The 20,454-nt window shown below is 51.3% G+C and overlaps 2 protein-coding genes across 5 annotated transcripts in view; both read left to right on the top strand.

Moving 5' to 3' along the window:
- Positions 1–3,438, top strand: part of ptk7b (protein tyrosine kinase 7b) — a 54,927-nt gene extending 51,489 nt beyond the window's left edge. Inside the window, 4 exon segments of the mRNA XM_084710244.1 lie at positions 249–329; positions 595–746; positions 924–1,102; positions 1,631–3,438. Of these exon segments, the coding sequence (XP_084566370.1) occupies positions 249–329; positions 595–746; positions 924–1,102; positions 1,631–1,788 (570 nt within the window). The 3' untranslated portion in view covers positions 1,789–3,438.
- Positions 3,439–3,855: 417 nt separating this feature from the next.
- On the top strand, positions 3,856–20,417 carry srfb (serum response factor b). Of its 4 annotated transcripts, none has more exons than XM_084710250.1 (8): positions 3,856–4,820; positions 7,372–7,605; positions 14,178–14,406; positions 16,656–16,811; positions 17,215–17,301; positions 17,809–18,006; positions 18,128–18,229; positions 18,990–20,417. In XM_084710250.1, exons 1-8 carry the CDS (start codon positions 4,170–4,172, stop codon positions 19,073–19,075), a joined length of 1,743 nt encoding a protein of 580 aa, XP_084566376.1. In that variant the 5' UTR covers positions 3,856–4,169; the 3' UTR covers positions 19,076–20,417. The 4 variants fall into 4 exon arrangements, with proteins under 4 accessions (XP_084566376.1, XP_084566374.1, XP_084566375.1 ...); XM_084710248.1 differs by having other exon boundaries at positions 7,372–7,638; positions 17,815–18,006; XM_084710249.1 differs by having other exon boundaries at positions 7,372–7,638; positions 18,128–18,204.
- Positions 20,418–20,454: the final 37 nt, after the last annotated feature.

Genomic DNA, 20,454 nt, shown 5'->3' with positions numbered 1-20,454 from the left:
TACACTCACACACTCACTCACACACTCTCACACACACACACACACTCACTCACTCACTCACACTGTCAGTATTTCTCTATTTTATACACAAACATTCTTCAGCAAAGTTTCTCTGGCTCATGTAGGCACATTCCCACGCACACACACACACACACACACACACACTCTCAGTACAATATTCTGAAACAGACAGAAAAAACATTCTTATTAAACTCTGACTGTGTTCTGTCTTGATCTGTGGTAACCAGGGAGACCTGAAACAGTTCCTCAGGATCTCTAAGAGTGGGGATGAGAAGATCAAGGCTCCGCCCATCAGCACCAAGACCAAAGTAAGAGGAGCTTTAGACCCTCACGAGTTCACACACTCCTCCATCCTCCTCTCCTCCATCCTTCCATCCCTCTCTCCTCCATCCTTCCATCCCTCTCTCCTCCATCCTTCCATCCCTCTCTCCTCCATCCTTCCATCCCATCCCTGTTCTGATCCTCTGCTCTCTCTATTTTCTCTCTCCTCCATCCCATCCATGTACTAACCATGTACTGCCCTCTGTCTCTCTGTCCTTTTCTCTTCCTCTCTATCACTTTCTCTCCCCCCAGGTGTCTCTCTGTGTCCAGGTGGCTCAGGGGATGGAGCACCTGTCCAGTCAGAGCTTTGTCCACAGAGACCTGGCCGCCAGGAACTGTCTGGTGAGCAGCCAGCGGCAGGTGAAGGTGTCAGCGCTGGGCCTCAGCCGGGACGTGTACTGCAGGTGCTGGGATACCCACCAGGGGCTAGAGTTACCACCAGGGGCTAGACCTACCACCAGGGGCTAGACCTACCACACATGGCTAATACAGTATGCTGACATGCTACACATTCTCTTCTGCCTGTCCTCTCACCTCAATTTTGTCTCTCTGCCTGCCTGCCCCTTCCTCCCTCCCTGCAGTGAGTACTACCACTACCGGCAGGATTGGGTTCCGCTGCGCTGGCTCCCAGCAGAGTCCGTGGTTGAGGACGACTTCTCCACCAAGTCAGACGTGTGGGCCTTCGGGGTGCTGATCTGGGAGGTGTTCAGCCTGGGGGAACTTCCCTACACCAAACTCAGCGATGAAGAGGTTCTGGAAGGTCAGCATGAACTGCCCTCACAGTTTCGTTAATGGAACAAGCAGTCTTATCTCCTGAGGCAGGATTGTTGGGTATTTTCTAACTCCTCTACTCCCCTCCTCTCTCCTTCTCTCCCCTCCTCTCCCCTCCTCTCTCCTCCTCTCCCCTCCTCTCCCCTCCTCTCCCCTCCTCTCCCCTCCTCTCCTCTCTTCTCCTCTCCCCTCCTCTCCCCTCCTCTCTCCTCCTCTCCCCTCCTCTCCCCTCATCTCCCCTCCTCTCTCCTCCTCTCCCCTCCTCTCCCCTCCTCTCTGCTCCCCTCCTCTCCCCTCCTCTCCCCTCCTCTCCCCTCCTCTCCCCTCCTCTCCCCTCCTCTCCCCTCCTCTCCCCTCCTCTCCCCTCCTCTCCCCTCCTCTCTTCTCCTCTCTCCTCCTCTCTGCTCCCCTCCCCTCCTCTCCCCTCCTCTCTGCTCCTCTCCCCTCCTCTCCCATCCTCTCTCCTCCTCCCCCCTCCTCTCCCCTCCTCTCTTCTCCTCTCTCCTCCTCTCTCCAGCTTTGCAGGCAGGGAGGTTGAAACTCACAGCCCCTGAGGGTTGTCCATCCAGGGTTTACCAGCTCATGCTGCGCTGCTGGTCCAGCCTGAAGGAACGGCCCTGCTTCAGCGAGATTGTCTCGGTGCTGGGAGATCTGCCCTCCGACAGCAAGGTTTGAGGGGGCCCTGGCCCCAGCCACCCCACCCCAGTCCTTCTCGCACCCCCAGTCCTCCCCACCCTCCTAGTCCTCCCCGCTCCCCCTAAAACAAACACAGGAATGCTGGATTCAGAGTCTCACACATTTCAGGGAAGGAGGGAGAAGGATCGACAAGGAGAGAACTCATTTTTATATTTGAAACAGAGGAGGAGGATGTAGTTTACAAAAACACTTTTACTGCACCAACATAAAGACTGCGTTGTGAGAGGACGACTCCGAGGGAAGATACCAGCCCTGACTCATTGAGCTGCTAATCCTGGTCCTCGAGGTTCTGTCCTGGTCCCAGACGTCACTGAGCTGCTAATCCTGGTCCTCGAGGTTCTGTCCTGGCCCCAGACAAGATTCCACCACGGTTGTTTGAACGTGGTCCTACATGGCCTGAGGATGTAGCTGCCCAGAGACGCTGTCCTCTTCTGCCCCAAGCACAGGAGCACAGGAGGCAGTGTGTGTCTCCCCCAGCCATCCTCACCCCTCCACCCCCACCTCTGATTCCTCCCAACCCCAGGATTGAAACCTCAACTATTCCCTCTAGCAGGGGGCACTGGGTGTCAGCCTCAGCCTCAGCACCTGATGGCTGTTGTTTCTTGACTTCCTCTCCAATTTTTGTGCCACAGATGCCTGTCTGTTTGATGTGATATCTGCTTTCAGGGGCAGGGTTCAGCATACTGGCTAAGGAGAGGTGGGAGAGGCTGGGTGGTCAGGTATGAAGGTTTGCTGTCTATTGCAGGTGAGAAGGTGCTGTGAGAGGAACCCAGAAGGTTCAGTTTATGGAATCTCTGCAGGAAAAAATAACAATCAAATTGATAGCCAAGGAATATTGTGAATGAGTGAGGTTTTGTGATTTGTTTTGCTCTCGTTGAAATTCTGAGGTGATTGAAAATGACGCTCCTGTTTAGTGGGGGTAACTTTACATAAGGAATATGTCATCACTGTTGCAGCCAATCACCTGGTTCAGCTTGCAACACTGTCCTCAGAAGACCAATCACAGTTACTGTTCTACCTATCTGGTCCAATCACGTTGTGTAATGTTGCAGTGTGGACCATCCCAAGTTATGTGTACATGATGTAGAATGGATGCACTAACTTCACTTAGAATCCCCTCCTGCGATCCCTCCCAGTTGTAGAAGGATGTACAGGAGTTCCTTCATTACAAAGGTCCTGTCTTTTTTAATGTATTTTTTCTAGAGAGAAAGGTACTCGACAATCTCTTACCACAGCTGCAAATGTATTCAATCTATTATGATACATGTCCATATGCATTCAGTATGGTAATAAGCTGAATATGTTATTATTAACAACAGAGCTTCGTGAAAGAGAGAGTGACGTCAGGTCGCCAATACCCATCATGACTCAAGTGCCTGCTGGAACATGAAGGATTATTAGACGTTTTCCCTCTTTCATTTTACAATATCTAATCAAATGCAATGGCCTTGTATTGTTTTTATGAACTTGTTTTATATATATATTGTTTTTAGTAAAAAATACGGTTTGTTTGATTTTCTATGAACGCCAGACACACACAGATGTCTTTTTTTTATCAGCTTCAAGCAAATGGAGTCATTAATCACATCATATACCTGCTGCTCAATAAAGGCTCACGTTTTAACAGTTGTTGTCTAGTATATTAAATGGAATATGTGTAACTGATAACAATAAGTCAACTTCTACTCTTAACAGATACTAGGTGATGTATTGTCATGTCAGTCTTCGTGTCCACAGTGACGTTGAAAGTAGCGCAACCATTTTGGTATTTATTCTAATAACCTTCTCATATTAGCCAATGACAGCACTACCCTGGTACTCCCCATCCAATCCAGAGGCGACGCTGTGACTCACCAAATAAGGAGAGACAACACCATAAAAGGAAACGTATCTCTTTATAAGGAGGAAAGCAGATCTGAAGTGGTGATATTAGTGCACCCGCGGAAACATTGTTTCTTAATTCAGCTGATAATATATTTATATGAATTACTGTGAGACAGTTACGTGTAGTCCCAATTATTATAGGCGTCTTTTACTCATCAAAGCGTAGATAACGACGACATTTGATGAGTTTATGGCCAGGACTACATGGAGCGGCGGAGTAAGAACAAGGCTGTACTTCCAGTGTACCTTGTAGAGCAGCGCTGTGAATTTTAGAAATCGAGTGGGTTGAGTCAAGCTTCACCCAGGTGAAGGCAGCACTTTTGAAAGTTTGCCCTCGCAGTTTCAAACAGACTCACATTTGTTTCCTAGTTCCGCTGTGTTTACCCATTGGTATTTGCATGCACTGTGTTGGAGTTGTGCCACCAAGCGCTCCAGCGGTCAGCTGGCGTTTTTAGACGCACGGTTTTCTAACTAGAATGTTACCGAGCCACGCCGGATCAGCACCAGCAGGACACGGGGCCGCTTCAGGCAGGGGTAACACGGGGTACGGGCCGGGGGTAGTCGGTAGCAGGATTCGTCCTGTCTTGGTTAGAACAGGACAAAATATAGCTGCAGTTAGCGGAAGCTCTGGTGTAGTTGGGCGGCAGGGGGACGGGGTCGGGATGTTGGGGGGAAACGGTCAAGGTGTCGTTCCAAGAGGCGGGGCACGACCAGGGAACGGCACGGGACTGACCACGCTGCAGACCTCAGGACAGGGAGCAATGGGGGGTTCAAATACGGGAATTGGTATTCACGGAGGCAGCCGGTTCAACACTGAGAAAGATTGTGCGCCGATGTGCAGCGGGTCGGATGCTGACTCGGAGTCGGGGGAGGATGACGACCCTATGGGTTCAATCGGGGACAGCCGGAGAGGTGTGAAGCGTGAGAGAGCGGACATGGAGGCTACTGTCATGGGGCATGAGCTAGGGGTACAGCCCGGGGGATATGGAGGGGTCCCCGGAGGAGTCGCCGGGGCCAAACCAGGAAAAAAGACACGTGGGCGCGTGAAGATAAAAATGGAATTTATTGACAACAAGTTGAGGCGATACACAACTTTCAGCAAGAGGAAGACTGGGATCATGAAGAAGGTGAGTGTGGCTGTGTATAGGCGTCCAGACACATGTATAGGCGTCCAGACATACGCTGTTTTTACTCTCGTCAGTGAGGAACTGACGAGATAACTGAAGAGCTGTAGTTTAAGGGATCAGGTGATGTTGGTTAACTGTTGTCTGGTCAGCATTGCTGTCCAAGAAACTATCAGAGACCTACCTCAGAGACTCCTGACACCACAGGTTTGTGTTGAACTTGCCCCAGAGGGGACACAACTTGCCAACATATAAACATCTTTTACTTTGACTCTCTCATTTCACAATACTTGTGTCCAGTCATGTGTGGCCATGCAAGTGAAGGTAGTAGTAATCGGAGGCTGTGAGCAGCTTAGAGGCCTCCTGGTCATGTTGACCAGGCTGTATCTGGGAAGTCAGAACAGGCATGACTGGCAATTATCTGAAAATAGACGAGAGCAACTGAGACTATTTCTGTCCAGGTCCCCCCCCCCCCCTACACACACATACACATACACACACACATACACACACACACACTTGGATCATTGACAAATGGAAGCTGACAACTTCAAGATGTTTTCGAGTCCTACTCACACCTAGACAGATTTCTCAGACATTCTGTAAAGTGTGTGTGTAGTGTGTGTGTAGCGTGTGTGTAGTGTGTGTGTGTGTGTGTGTGTAGTGTGTGTGTGTGTGTGTAGCGTGGGTGTAGCGTGTGTGTAGCGTGTGTGTAGCGTGTGTGTAGCGTGTGTGTAGCGTGTGTGTGTAGCGTGTGTGTAGCGTGTGTGTGTGTGGGTGTAGCGTGTGTGTAGTGTGTGGGTGTAGCGTGTGTGTAGTGTGTGGGTGTAGCGTGTGTGTAGTGTGTTTGGCAGTGGCTGTTCCAGGAGCAGCAGGTCAGAGGACAGTTAGAGGGCAGCTAAACACAGCAGCACAACCAGAAAACATGGACGAACCCCTCCTGGAGGGAGTGGAGAGGATCATGTTACATATGAACAAGTTAACGTGAGGTGAGACTAATGTGCTAGTGATGGTGCACAGAGAGAGGGTTCAGGTGATGGTGCACAGAGAGAGGGTTCAGGTGATGGTGCAGAGAGAGAGAGGGTTCAGGTGATGGTGCAGAGAGAGAGGGTTCAGGTGATGGTGCAGAGAGAGAGAGGGTTCAGGTGATGGTGCAGAGAGAGAGAGGGTTCAGGTGATGGTGCAGAGAGAGAGAGGGTTCAGGTGATGGTGCACAGAGAGAGAGGGTTCAGGTGATGGTGCAGAGAGAGAGAGGGTTCAGGTGATGGTGCACAGAGAGAGAGGGTTCAGGTGATGGTGCAGAGAGAGAGAGGGTTCAGGTGATGGTGCACAGAGAGAGAGGGTTCAGGTGATGGTGCACAGAGAGAGAGGGTTCAGGTGATGGTGCAGAGAGAGAGAGGGTTCAGGTGATGGTGCACAGAGAGAGAGGGTTCAGGTGATGGTGCAGAGAGAGAGAGGGTTCAGGTGATGGTGCACAGAGAGAGGGTTCAGGTAATGGTGCAGAGAGAGAGGGTTAGGGTCTCCAGCGAGGGGCTGTTGGCGTGGAAACCGTGGTTACTCTGAGTGGGAAGCCTGAGTAACGGGCTGGGGGCTCCACCGCCATAGACCTTCTCTGGTGCTCTGTACTGGTCTCTCCTCTGGTCTCTCCTCTGGTGCTTTGTACTGGTCTCTCTTCTGGTCCCTGCAGCCCATGCTGAGGGTCTGAGAGGAGCTCAGGTCCTTCTGGGCAGCCGGGAGACAAACAGTGAAGAAGAGTTGAAAGAAGCTTCCAATTCAGACAGATTCAGTGTTTTAAGACTGGTCTTTTTACACTGGTTGATTGAAAATTGTTATTTGAGCGTAAATGCATTGGAGCACAGTTGTATGTAAATCATATGGCTGAATCCGTTCTGTTTCAGTCTTTGCTTGTGTATTGTGCTAGTGGGGTGCTCCTCACGCATCTCTCCCAGGGCAGCCCTGGGTGTCTGCTGGTACAGGGCAGCCCCCCCTGGGTGTCTGCTGGTACAGGGCAGCCCCCCCTGGGTGTCTGCTGGTAAGGTAGACAAGGTGTGGGAACACAGTCTGCTCATGTTCTACAGACACCTCTGCTGGAGGAAGGGTTCCCTGTTATCTTCTCCTCCCCTCCCCCCTGTCCCCCCCCCTGTCTCCTCCAGACCCCCCCCCGCCTGTCATGTGCCCCTACAATCAGGAACCTGTTAGATCACACTGGCTATTTTCAGACCTTTATCTCATGTTATTTTAGTTACATTTGAGTATACGTCAGAGCTAGCAGCTCTGGTATTTTTTGCAGTGGTTTCTTGGCTACAGCTTCAAGCCATTATCTTTTGTGAGGAGGGGGGCGTCATTGGATCGTCATTGGAATAAAATCCCCCTTCAGTAGTGTGTGGTTTGTATGTGTGAGACACTGCATGGAACACAAACACAGGAACTGTTGTTTTTGAATCCTCCTCTCTCACAGTTCTTCAGAAGCAGTGGGCTTGCTGTAATAATAATGTATGCAGGGGGGACTTCCAGGCTCCACCCTGACCTGTGCCCTGGTGTGTGTCTCCCCCAGGCCTACGAGCTTTCCACCCTGACGGGAACACAGGTGCTGCTGCTGGTGGCCAGCGAGACCGGACACGTGTACACCTTCGCCACGCGCAAGCTGCAGCCCATGATCACCAGCGAGACAGGCAAGGCCCTCATCCAGACCTGCCTCAACTCCCCTGACTCCCCACCACGCTCTGACCCCTCCACCGACCAGCGCATGAGCGCCACGGGCTTCGAGGAGACGGACCTCACCTACCAGGTGTCTGAGTCGGAGAGCATGGGGGATTCCAAGGTGAGTTCTGGAGCCCAGATGGGCCAGAACTGACTCTGGGATTAGAGAAAGATTCCAACCCAGCAGCATGTGGTCTAAGTGTGGGTTATCTGTAGGTGTGCTTTAGAATGAAGCAGAGAGGAATAGAGTTGGAGTTTGAAGGTACATCATTATTGTCGTTACTGGGAGCTGTTGCCTTCCTTCAGAAGGGTACATCACAGGTAGCTGGGATGGTTGCTCAGGCAAATGTACCCAGAGCAACCAAGCCCTCTCCACACTTAGCAGTTAAAAGTAGTCTCTGTCTGACCTGACCTTCATCTGAGGGTGTCCTGTCCCTGTGTTAAACTACAGGTGACCTCACATGGCTTGTTGCTCGTGGTTACAGGTGACCTCACATGGCTTGTTGCTCGTGGTTACAGGTGACCTCACATGGCTTGTTGCTCATGGTTACAGGTGACCTCACATGGCTTGTTGCTCATGGTTACATGTGACCTCACATGGCTTGTTGCTCGTGGTTACAGGTGACCTCACATGGCTTGTTGCTCATGGTTACAGGTGACCTCACATGGCTTGTTGCTCTAGTTACAGGTGACCTCACATGGCTTGTTGCTCATGGTTACAGGTGACCTCACATGGCTTGTTGCTCATGGTTACATGTGACCTCACATGGCTTGTTGCTCATGGTTACAGGTGACCTCACATGGCTTGTTGCTCGTGGTTACAGGTGACCTCACAAGGCTTGTTGCTCGTGGTTACAGGTGACCTCACATGGCTTGTTGCTCGTGGTTACAGGTGACCTCACATGGCTTGTTGCTCGTGGTTAGGTTAGTTGGCCGGGAGCAAATGAGCTGGTGAGGGACTTTAGGAACCTGTGGGACACGAAACTGCTCACCAAGATGGATCATACCTGATCTCCCCTCCTCTCCCTCCTTCCACCTAAGATGAACTATGGAACAGGAAGTCCTCCACAGCCCCTCCATGAGGCAGTGCCTCTGACAGGGCCTCCGTTAGGCAGTGCCTCTGACAGGGCCTCCATTACCCCCTTTCCACCAAAGTGAACCGGGAGCTGGTGCTAGAGCCAGTTCAGAGCTGGTTCAAGAACGGAGCTTACTAAGAACCAGTTTGCTTTTCCACGGGCGAGAGCCACCACAGAGCCACGTCATTACGTCACTGTATACGTCTCATATTTCCCAGCAACGCTAGCGCGGAAGCGCCAAACACAAACACAACATCAACAATTGTGGACGTTTCGTTGCTGTTGTTGTTCATGGTTTTGCGAACCTACATCGGCATCCAAACACGGCGCAAATGAACAAATAGCAGTTTCATCAATAAAATAAGCACATTTTCAGCAACTACACTGCCCACTTCTCGATACATTTTCATTCAGATTCTGATTTACAAGTACCGTTTAGCTGAAATACGAATTGTAAAAACTTAGCAATGGCGGCCAAACGTTTTGTTGGTCACGGTAACCCCGCCCCAAGCGGTCCTTTGTTGGTTCGTAAACTAGACCAGCCCCAAAGTGGTGATCGTTGCGAACCACGTACGAACCACGTATGAACCACTTTTCCGGTTCCCAGTCTGTCGAAAGAGAAAGAACTGGTTCGCGATTAGGCACCGGCTCCGAACCGGCACCCAAAATGCGTTGGTGGAAAAGGGGTACATGAGGCAGGGCCTCTGACAGGGCCTCCGTGAGGCAGTGCCTCTGACTGGGCCTCTGTGAGGCAGTGCCTCTGACTGGGCCTCCATGACCTCTGAGCCAGAGCTTCCGGACCTGTCAGGAGAAATGTCCAGCCTGAAGCGCTCCTACCTGCTCCCCTCTCTGGTGGTTAGCCCTGAAGGTTGGATCCAGTTGTCTGAAACAGACACAGGTTATTGCTTCTGTAGCTGCTCTTACACAGTACAGCCTGTGAAATACCTTCTGGTTCTTCACAAGGAGAGGGAGAGGAGGGCTGTGGACACATGGAGGCATAATGTCCTGTTGTGGACGTAGCAGCATGTCTGGTCAGACTGATCTCCCTAGGAAGACATCTAGCCCTCCTTACCAGCTCCACGGCTAACCTACCCTACACTGTGCCCCAACCCTTCCCCCTACTTTGACCTTATCCTCTTCAACAGCTCTGGATAACCCAAACATACACATCCAGGATGGAACACTCATAACCACTCAGCTCATTGATAAAAGTTTGATTCAGCCTCCACGACCATATATGGTATAGTTCCCCTGTGTGCTCTCTTGGTGTAGGCCCCTCACATTCTTTATACGCTGCAGCTGTCTCCTGGGGCCTGGGACCGGGCTGCTTCAGCTGTGAAGGCTAGTCTGGGTACAGGGATGGATTAAAGAAGACAGGTGATCTGGTGATCATGCCTTAACCTCAACCCTCTGTGCAAGAGAGGGAGATCAGGGGGAGAGAGAGAGAGAGAGATGGAGGGAGAGAGACAAGGAGAGAGAAGCAAGGAGAGAGGCAGAGTGAGGGAGAGAGACCAATAGACAGGGAGAGATTGAAAGAGACAATGAGAGACGGATACGTGAGGAGGAGAGTGAAATACAACTGGGAGGGAGGGATGTGTATCTGTTAGTGGAACGCCATAGAACCCATACAGCGCTGTGTAACACTGATGCCTGCTCTCAACACATTCATCTGCAGAGCCTCGTCACACCGTGCCTCGTCACACCGTGCCTCGTCACACCGTGCCTCGTCACACCGTGCTGGTCTAAACATCTGAGCTCTTGGACTGGCTGGCTGGGGGGACTGGGGGAGAAAGATTGAGGGAGAGAGAGGGGGGGGTGAGCAAGGGAGTGATCTGGGGGAGACTTGGGGGGGCAACAGACACACAACCCCTCTGTTGTTCCCCCCCCCCCCCTCCCTCCAACCGTTGGTCCGTTGGTCTGCAGACTGAAGGCTGCAACACCAGGTGACTAGTGTCATTGAGATAATGGAAAGTTAATTTACTGAGATATGAACCCTTATCACAAGGTAGCTCCTAAATAGGGTGTCCGGTGAAAGGTGAGGGGGTGGAGAGAGAGGGGGAAGGGGACACAGAGAGTGACAGATTTAGTGAAGGGAGAGAGGACAGGGGGTTGTGTGTGTGTGTGTCTGGGGGGATGGGGTGTCGGGCAGGGAAGGGCTAGGAGGGGGGGGGGGGAGGGTTGAGGGGAGCAATGTGTTGCTGTGCCAGGGGGGAGCAAAGCCGGATTATGTCACCCCCCTTATTTTACAGCGAGCAACTGGACAGGTCAGCAGTCATTGGCTGCTGCTCCCACACTTGGGCTGCCTTGCCTTTTATAGGCGTCCCAAATAGAGCCATGGCACTCGGAGGGAGGGAGGGGGGGGGGAGGGAGGGGGGGAGGGAGGGAGGGTACCACCAACTCACTGCAGCTGGTTGTCCCGTCAAGGCTGGGCTGACCAGCCAGTTGTCACCATCTCATGGAGCTTATTGAACCCCACGTGATGAAGACTGGATGTTACTAGCCCCAGTAGACACATTACAGCAACTGTTTCACTGTTACTGTCAGTACAGCCCTCACTGTTACTGTCAGTACAGCCCTCACTGTTACATTGTTATTGTCAGTACAGCCCTCACTGTTACACTGTTACTGTCAGTACAGCCCTCACTGTTCCATTGTTACTGTCAGTACAGCCCTCACTGTTACACTGTTACTGTCAGTACAGCCCTCACTGTTACACTGTTACTGTCAGTACAGCCCTCACTGTTACACTGTTACTGTCAGTACAGCCCTCACTGTTACACTGTTACTGTCAGTACAGCCCTCACTGTTACACTGTTACTGTCAGGTGAGGGTGTGTTCCTCCTCCAGGTGTGAGGGTGTGGTCCTCCTCCAGGTGTGAGGGTGTGGTCCTCCTCCAGGTGTGAGGGTGTGGTCCTCTCGGGGGAGGGGTCAGTCCGCTCTCTGGAAGCTCTGGTCTCCCTCCAGCGGTCCTCTCCGCTGCTCCTCACAAAGCCTCCACTTCTATGCTGCACTGTGCCTCCTCACACTGCCTGTGTTACTGCAACTAAAATGCCAACTTTTACAAATTAAAGCAAGGTCTGAGAATAATATGGATTAATTTATTTTTTGAAAATAAAGCCTCGGCTTGTACCCCGATTTTACAGTTTTCTTGTGGTTGTATGAGGGATCTGGTTTTAGAACAAAAGTGTCTTTGTCCCAAGATCTCTACAGACCGTGCAGCTAATTTAAAGAGGTCATTGACTGGGTTTTTGGGGTATTTCACATTGTTCCTTAAGGTCTCCTAATAGGGTATGTAACATTGGTTGGGCTTGAAATAACGTGGCCACACTGCCAATAACTAGGCTAAATCATTTATACTTTACATGCCTATAGTGTAAGTGTTTTAGCTATCTAGCTGGTCTTCCATTCCTTGCAAATCAGTGTTAATAAAAAGCAGATGAGCTAGAGTCTAGCTAACATTGACTAGACGGGCATGGCCGATGTTTGTCTATACTGTAGCGTAGAAGATCCCTGTGCAGTTCGACCCTCGACACATTTGCGTCAATTATTTCACCCAGGACTTTTTTGAAAACCTGGGACAATGTAAATCAGGATTTGCTATGAAGCTGTTGCTGAAAAGAGGTGCGTTCCGACCTTATGTTCATCACAACCGCTAGCTGTATAATTTTGTCGGTAACAGTTGTCTATTATGCTAATGCAGACATACCAAGTTGCAGAAACTCATTTCCGGGAGGTCCCCGCCCCCCCCCTCCCCGGGACGCAATCCGAACGCATGAAGTAGGCTACCCCCTCAACCAGCACGTACCCCCCCCCCCACCCTCAACCAGCACTCCCCCCCCCCCCCCCCACCGCCAACCAGCACGTACCCCCCCCCCCCCCACTTTGGATGCGGTTGATTTTCCGTATAATACGGGATTTTTCTCTGTTCAGGGTCTGTTGTTTCTCTCTAGTTGAAAGTAAAGACAGTTTTTCTCCCCCTCCCCCCTCTCCAACTCTCCAGCTGCTGTTTAACTAGAGCGGCAGAGCAGGAACCTTGGACTAGTCCAGCCCTCACTGTGGAGAAGACGTGTTTAATAGAAGACCCAGTCTCTAATGTTACATGCTGTCTGTCTGTCTCTCCGTCTGTCCGTCTGTCTGTGTCTGTGGTAACTACCCTTGTGGGAACCAGTAGTCCACCTTAGTAAACTGAGATCAAATGGACCTTGTGGGGACATTTTCTTGGATCCTTCAAGTATTATTTTCAGAGGGTTGTCAGGGCTAGAAGTGCAGTCAGGGTTAGGGTTAGGGTTAACCCTAACGTTCTCAGTCCTCCATCGGACAGGAATACAAACCTGTGTGTGTGTAGGTAAGTCTTATCAGTGCAGCCTGTTGAGTCGATGGTGAACCTTCTACCCTTCACCCAGTCACGTGTCACCAGTCGATTATGAAAAGAGAGGGAGGGAGAGAGAGAAAGATGTTGCAAAGTACAATCAGATGTAAGCATGCTGCCTACCTGCCTCCAGTACACCCCCTCACTAAAATATTGACAATTTCTCTAAATGTTGGGGGGTCAGATGGCTGAGCGGTTAGGGAGTCGGGCTATTAATCAGAAGGTTGTTGGTTTGATTCCCGGCTGTGCCAAATGACTTTGTGTCCTTGGGCAAGGCACTTCACCCTACTTGCCTCGGGGACATGTCCATGTACTTACTGTAAGTCGCTCTGGAAAAGAGTGTCTGCTAAATGACTAAATGTAAATGTTCTTTGGCTCTTCAGTCTGGTCTCATCATATTCAACACTATTCCTCTAGCCCTGTAAACGTAATCACACTGAACTTCAGGTGTTATATCATCGAGTTTTGGGCACGGGAAGATCTCTCTCTCTCGTCAGGAAACAGAAAGAGAGAAGCCTAGTGGCCGTGATGATGTCATCACTACTGAACACCAGGACTTTCTCTATCAGACAGGTTGTCATGGTGACCAATCAAATAATGAGAATGAAGCACTTAACTTCCCTCACAGTGTTCTTGTCTTCACTGTGATACACATGCATGCATACACACAGCAGGGCCTTGATTCAGGTCTGGTGTTGTTCGAACCAGAGATGGCAACATGATAACAGTATGTTCTTTACATGTGAACACAGCAAGTCTGCAGATACAGCAGAGAGAGGTGGCAGAGAGAGGTGGGGGGCAGAGAGAGGTGGGGGGCAGAGAGAGGTGGGGGGGCAGAGAGAGGTGGGGGGGCAGAGAGAGGTGGGGGGGCAGAGAGAGGTGGGGGGGCAGAGAGAGGTGGGGGGCAGAGAGAGGTGGGGGGGCAGAGAGAGGTGGGGGGCAGAGAGAGGTGGGGGGCAGAGAGAGGTGGGGGGGCAGAGAGAGGTGGGGGGGCAGAGAGAGGTGGGGGGCAGAGAGAGGTGGGGGGCAGAGAGAGGTGGGGGGCAGAGAGAGGTGGGGGGCAGAGAGAGGTGGGGGGCAGAGAGAAGGGGCATTAGACGAGGAACACAAGCAGCTTTATGTATGAAAACTTGGTGGTGAATTGTCTTTAAATAAACGGCACTGATTCCACCTGATCTACCCACCAATCTCATGTGAGCTTGTTGTGTTTCCCAGGACCAGCTGAAGCCTGCGTTTACGGTGGCCAGCCTCCCTGGCACCACCAGCAGCCCCACAGGCCCCTCCTCCTCCACCAGCATGCAGGTGACCAGCGGGCCCTCCTTCCCCATCACCAACTACCTGGCCCCCCCCAGCAGCAACGCCAGCACCAACGGCTCCATCCTCAAAACCACCAGTGCCACAGCCGGGGTCATGCAGCTGCCTGGAGGGTTCACCTTCATGTCGGGTACGCTGGCAGACTGCACTGGAAACATCTGGAAAGACACACACCTCGTAATATATACGTACTGACAATACACACACAGTTCCCTCTCTACTGCTGTTAGTGTGTTAGCAGTGAGAGCTGTGTACTGTTGTTAGTGTGTTAGCAGTGAGAGCTGTGTACTGCTGTTAGTGTGTTAGCAGTGAGAGCTGTGTACTGCTGTTAGTGTGTTAGCAGTGAGAGCTGTGTACTGCTGTTAGTGTGTTAGCAGTGAGAGCTGTGTACTGCTGTTAGTGTGTTAGCAGTGAGAGCTGTGTACTGCTGTTAGTGTGTTAGCAGTGAGAGCTGTGTACTGCTGTTAGTGTGTTAGCAGTGAGAGCTGTGTACTGCTGTTAGTGTGTTAGCAGTGAGAGCTGTGTACTGCTGTTAGTGTGTTAGCAGTGAGAGCTGTGTACTGCTGTTAGTGTGTTAGCAGTGAGAGCTGTGTACTGCTGTTAGTGTGTTAGCAGTGAGAGCTGTGTACTGCTGTTAGTGTGTTAGCAGTGAGAGCTGTGTACTGCTGTTAGTGTGTTAGCAGTGAGAGCTGTGTACTGCTGTTAGTGTGTTAGCAGTGAGAGCTGTGTACTGCTGTTAGTGTGTTAGCAGTGAGAGCTGTGTACTGCTGTTAGTGTGTTAGCAGTGAGAGCTGTGTACTGCTGTTAGTGTGTTAGCAGTGAGAGCTGTGTACTGCTGTTAGTGTGTTAGCAGTGAGAGCTGTGTACTGCTGTTAGTGTGTTAGCAGTGAGAGCTGTGTATTGCTGTTAGTGTGTTAGCAGTGAGAGCTGTGTACTGCTGTTAGTGTGTTAGCAGTGAGAGCTGTGTGGAGGGCCAGAGGGGCTGCTGGGTCACCAGGACTAGAATGGGAATACAGTCCCAACCTCCGATACGCCTGGAGCTGTCGTCTCCACCTCCCGTCTCTCTCTCTACCTGGCCTACACTCTCTCTACCTGGCCTACACTCTCTCTAGCTGGCCTACACTCTCTCTACCTGGCCTACACTCTCTCTACCTGGCCTACACTCTCTCTACCTGGCCTACACTCTCTCTACCTGGCCTACACTCTCTCTACCTGGCCTACACTCTCTCTACCTGGCCTACACTCTCTCTACCTGGCCTACACTCTCTCTACCTGGCCTACACTCTCTCTACCTGGCCTACACTCTCTCTACCTGGCCTACACTCTCTCTACCTGGCCTACACTCTCTCTACCTGGCCTACACTCTCTCTACCTGGCCTACACTCTCTCTACACTCAGCCTGTTTCACAAAGCAGACGGTATCCAGGAAGACAGAAGACAGGCCTTTGATTGCCTGAGAGAGAGGAATAATTAGGAGCCACACAATGTGGCCCGCGCAGAGGGACAGCCAAGCTAGGGCCAGTAATTAGTCATGAATATTCAATGAAGAATATTCTTTGTGTTGAAACGATCCTGAGATGTTGTTCATGGAGACTCTTCTTCAGAGTAGAGGCTCTGGTCAGGGTCAGCACCAGGCTGTGTGTGTGTGTGTGTGTGTGTGTAGACTGAGTGTGTGTGTGTGTGTGTGTGTAGACTGAGTGTGTGTGTGTGTGTGTAGACTGAGTGTGTGTGTGTGTGTAGACTGACTGAGTGTGTGTGTGTGTGTGTGTGTGTAGACTGAGTGTGTGTGTGTGTGTAGACTGAGTGTGTGTGTGTAGACTGAGTGTGTGTGTGTGTGTAGACTGAGTGTGTGTGTGTGTGTAGACTGAGTGTGTGTGTGTGTAGACTGAGTGTGTGTGTGTGTAGACTGAGTGTGTGTGTGTGTGTGTAGACTGAGTGTGTGTGTGTGTGTGTGTGTAGACTGAGTGTGTGTGTGTGTGTGTGTGTGTAGACTGTGTGTGTGTGTGTGTGTGTGTAGACTGAGTGTGTGTGTGTGTAGACTGAGTGTGTGTGTGTGTGTGTAGACTGAGTGTGTGTGTGTGTGTGTGTAGACTGAGTGTGTGTGTGTGTAGACTGAGTGTGTGTGTGTGTGTAGACTGAGTGTGTGTGTGTGTGTAGACTGAGTGTGTGTGTGTGTAGACTGAGTGTGTGTGTGTGTGTAGACTGAGTGTGTGTGTGTCTAACATGTGGCCTCTAGTGACAGCTCTCCCAGTGACAGGGCAGATAGCCACCTCCACCTGTGTGGCACGTGACGCCTGACCTGTCCACAGTCCATACAAGGCTCTAAGCCAAGTCTGTGTATGGAGTTTGTGACCAAATGTGTGTTCCCCCCTTCCCCAGCGGGCGCAGCCCTCCCCCCCGGCACCCCCACCATCCCCCTCAGCCAGCTGCAGCAGCACCCCCTGACCCTGCAGGCCCAGGCTCTCTGCTCCTCCCAGCACGCTCACCACTCCCAGCAGGCTGTGTTCCGCTTTCCTGCTGCAGTCTCCCTCACCGGTGAGGAGGAGGGAGGGAGAGGGGGGGGGGGGGGAGGGAGGGAGGGAGGGAAGGAGAGGGGGGGGGGAGGGGGGAAGGAGAGGGGGGGGAGGGGGGGAGGCAGGGAGGGAGTGAAGGGGAGGGGGGCAGGGAGGGAGAGGGGGGGGGAGAGGGAGGGGGAGGGAGAGGGAGGGGGGGGAGGGAGAGGGGGGAGGGAGGGCTGACCATGTGTCTTTAGTATTGCAGGACAGTAGGATGTAGTACACAGTAGGCTGTAGTACACAGTAGGCTGTAGTACACAGTAGGATGTAGTACACAGTAGGATGTAGTACACAGTAGGATGTAGTACACAGTAGGCTGTAGTATTTTAGTACTGTAGTGTTTTAGTAGTACTATAGTAGGCTGAGCAGTGTTCGTGTTCCAGGGGCAGGATTGCAGCAGCATCTCCAGCCCAGCTCAAACAGCACCAACGACAGCAATGCTGAGATGACCCTCACATCCACCACCACTGGTAACCAGCCCTCCTTTCTCTCTGCCTCGATCTCTCTCCCTCGATAGCTATCCCTCCCTCCCTCTCTCTCTAACTCTGACTTGATCTCTCTCTCTCCCTCAATCTCTCTCCCTCTCTCTCCAACTCTGCCTAGATCTCTAGATCTCCCTATTTCTATCTAGCATTCTCTTGCTCTCTCTCCTCCCTGCCTTCCTCTGCAGTACTGGTGTAATGAGCTATAGCAAAAGGATATTTTAATGACCAGTGAAGAGGTAGCAGTCATGTGTCAGACTGAACATGCTGATCAGTAGCAGCTTGGGTCAGGCACAGTTCAACTAGTTTACATCCTGGATCTGTCATCCTGGATCTGTCAGTGCTGCAGCGCCACCTGCTGGAGCATCTACTTCATTCTCTCTCTCTCCATCTCTCCATCTCTCTCCATCTCTCCATCTCTCTCCCCATCTCTCTCCCCATCTCTCTCCCCATCTCTCTCCCCATCTCTCTCCCACTCCCCCCCCCCCCCCCCAGCAACAGTGAGTCTCCCAGCGACCATTGTAACCTCCTCGGTGCCCACCTCCATGGCAGGTCACATGATGTACCCCAGCCCCCATGCTGTGATGTACACATCCACGCCAGCTCTGGGTGATGGTGGCCTGGCCGTGCTCAACACCTTCTCCCCCGGAGCCTCAGCCATGCAGGTGGCCTCCGCCCCTGGCCACGACGCAGGTATGGGCTGGGCGGGCCGCCTGGTCCTGGCAGCTACATCCTAACAGATATACACGTGTTTGAATAATGAACGTGGTCTTCTACTTCTTGGCAGTCTGATGTGGCTAATCTGTGTGTGTAGGTGCAGTCCCTCAGGTATTCCTTACAGCTCCTCCTGGTACTGTACAGATCCCAGTGTCGGCGGTGCAGCTACACCCAGTACGGCAAGATCTACACCTTACAAGTGAAACTCTCATATTCCCTCTGCAACCAGCATGTCACTGACCACACACACCCCAGTGTACACACACACACACCCCATTGCACACACACACACACCAGCTCTGTCACGGTGGGGGGTGCAGGATCATAAGGAATGGCACCGTGTGATGACACGTACACACACGAGTGACACGTACACACACGAGTGACACGTACACACACGAGTGACATGCACCAATGTAACAGCTGCATGTAAAACAGCCTGGACACTGGTGCTTCTGGTCTGGTATCATGCACTGGGGCTTCTGGTCTGGTATCATGCACTGGGGCTTCTGGTCTGGTATCATGCACTGGGGCTTCTGGTCTGGTATCATGCACTGGTGCTTCTGGTCTGGTATCATGCACTGGGGCTTCTGGTCTGGTATCATGCACTGGGGCTTCTGGTCTGGTATCATGCACTGGGGCTTCTGGTCTGGTATCATGCACTGGTGCTTCTGGTCTGGTATCATGCACTGGTGCTTCTGGTCTGGTATCATGCACTGGGGCTTCTGGTCTGGTATCATGCACTGGGGCTGTTCTGAATGTCATGGAGTAGAAGATGATATGTGACTGACTTGAAAAGTAATAGTGAAAATCTGATTATTTTGTCTTTGACAGAGTGATTATGGGATGTTTAAATGTGTCAACGTAGTGGAGGCATGCTGACACAGGAGCAACTCCAAGGTTTCAGGCAGTGACTGGTCCTCTGTGCTGTATGCTAATGAGGACATCTTGTGTTTCAGATGGTGATTGGTCAACAGCAGAACGCCGGCGACAGCACCCTGACAGAGCTGCAGGTCGTCAGCCTGGACGCCACACAGAGCTGTAAGACTGACTGACTCACCTGAGGCAGAGCTGTAAGACTGACTGACTCACCTGAGGCAGAGCTGTAAGACTGACTGACTCACCTGAGGCAGAGCTGTAAGACTGACTGACTCACCTGAGGCAGAGCTGTAAGACTGACTGACTCACCTGAGGCAGAGCTGTAAGACTGACTGACTCACCTGAGGCCTGGTGGACACTACTGTATTTATTGATGGGTTTTTTTCGTTGAATTTTGTATGACTGTTTTTCACGTTCCGTTTGTGCTGTTTGGGAGATTTAGTAATGATGTGTGCTCCCCCCTCCCCTCACACAGCCAAACACGTTGATGTGTCTGATTGGTTCAAACATGGGGTTTATAGATGAACGGCCAATCACCTCTACTCTTGAAATGTACATAAATCTTTATGGAAACACATTTTATTTTTAGCTTGTTTGTTCAATGGCATGTATTAGTTTTTTATGTAGCTGTTTTTGTATGTATGTGGAAAAAAGGAAATAATCATTAGTTTAATGTGCGTAAATGAATGTAGCCTACTATAGGAAGATGACATGTTGAATTTAAATCTGCTGAGGGACTGGAGATTTGAAATATGTAATATTTGATCCAGGACAATGAGCATGGTGCCTTACCCTAACACTGCCCTAACGTGGTCAGATGCGCCCATGATGGCACAGCGCAGTGGTTAAAGCATTTGACTGCAGGTCAATGAAAACATTGAGCGTGTGGTGTTTCAGTGCGTGTCGTGGTCAGGGTGCTGAACATGCCTGCAGTACCAGACAAAGATCCAGCGAACGTGTCTCTCAACCTCCAGCCTGTCTGCTTCCCCTGCTGCAGTCTGGACACGGCCATCTGAAAACCACCAGATACTCACCAGAACTCTGTGATGTCATGATCACTATATACATCACATCAGGGTGCGAATTACGGGGGGCTTTGGGGGGGTCTGATCCCCCTAATTAGGACTTGGACCCCCCCAAAAGAGGTCAAAACAACAGGTCAGGGGGGGGTCGATACACGCCCTGGAGAAGAAGCTGACCACCCCGATTGTCATTGTATAATTCACACTGTGTGTCACGTCATGATCACTACATCAGTGCGCTCCAGTCAACATGTCTTCTTTGTTTGCATGGCTGATGTAAGAAGACATGACGCTGATCTCTGGTCTCTCCTGAAGCCCCGTGTACGACCAGACTGGGTGGTAACACACTTGCATCTTTACAGCTTCAAACTTCAACCTTGCAAACCATTGTTTGGTGCATTTATTTTTTTAAACATTTTGTCTTTGAATATTTGTTTAACACAGTACATGTACAGAAGTTTTGTAATAAAAACAGAAACATTAAAACATTTCTGTCAACAATGCTGGAAAGGACCCCACACAA

The sequence above is a fragment of the Hypomesus nipponensis genome, chromosome 11, assembly GCF_054491055.1.
Source record: "Hypomesus nipponensis isolate SF chromosome 11, ASM5449105v1, whole genome shotgun sequence".
In the NCBI taxonomy this organism is placed as follows: domain Eukaryota; kingdom Metazoa; phylum Chordata; class Actinopteri; order Osmeriformes; family Osmeridae; genus Hypomesus; species Hypomesus nipponensis.
The sequence above is the reverse complement of the archived record's forward strand: the minus strand, read 5'-3'. Positions and strand labels throughout refer to the sequence as shown.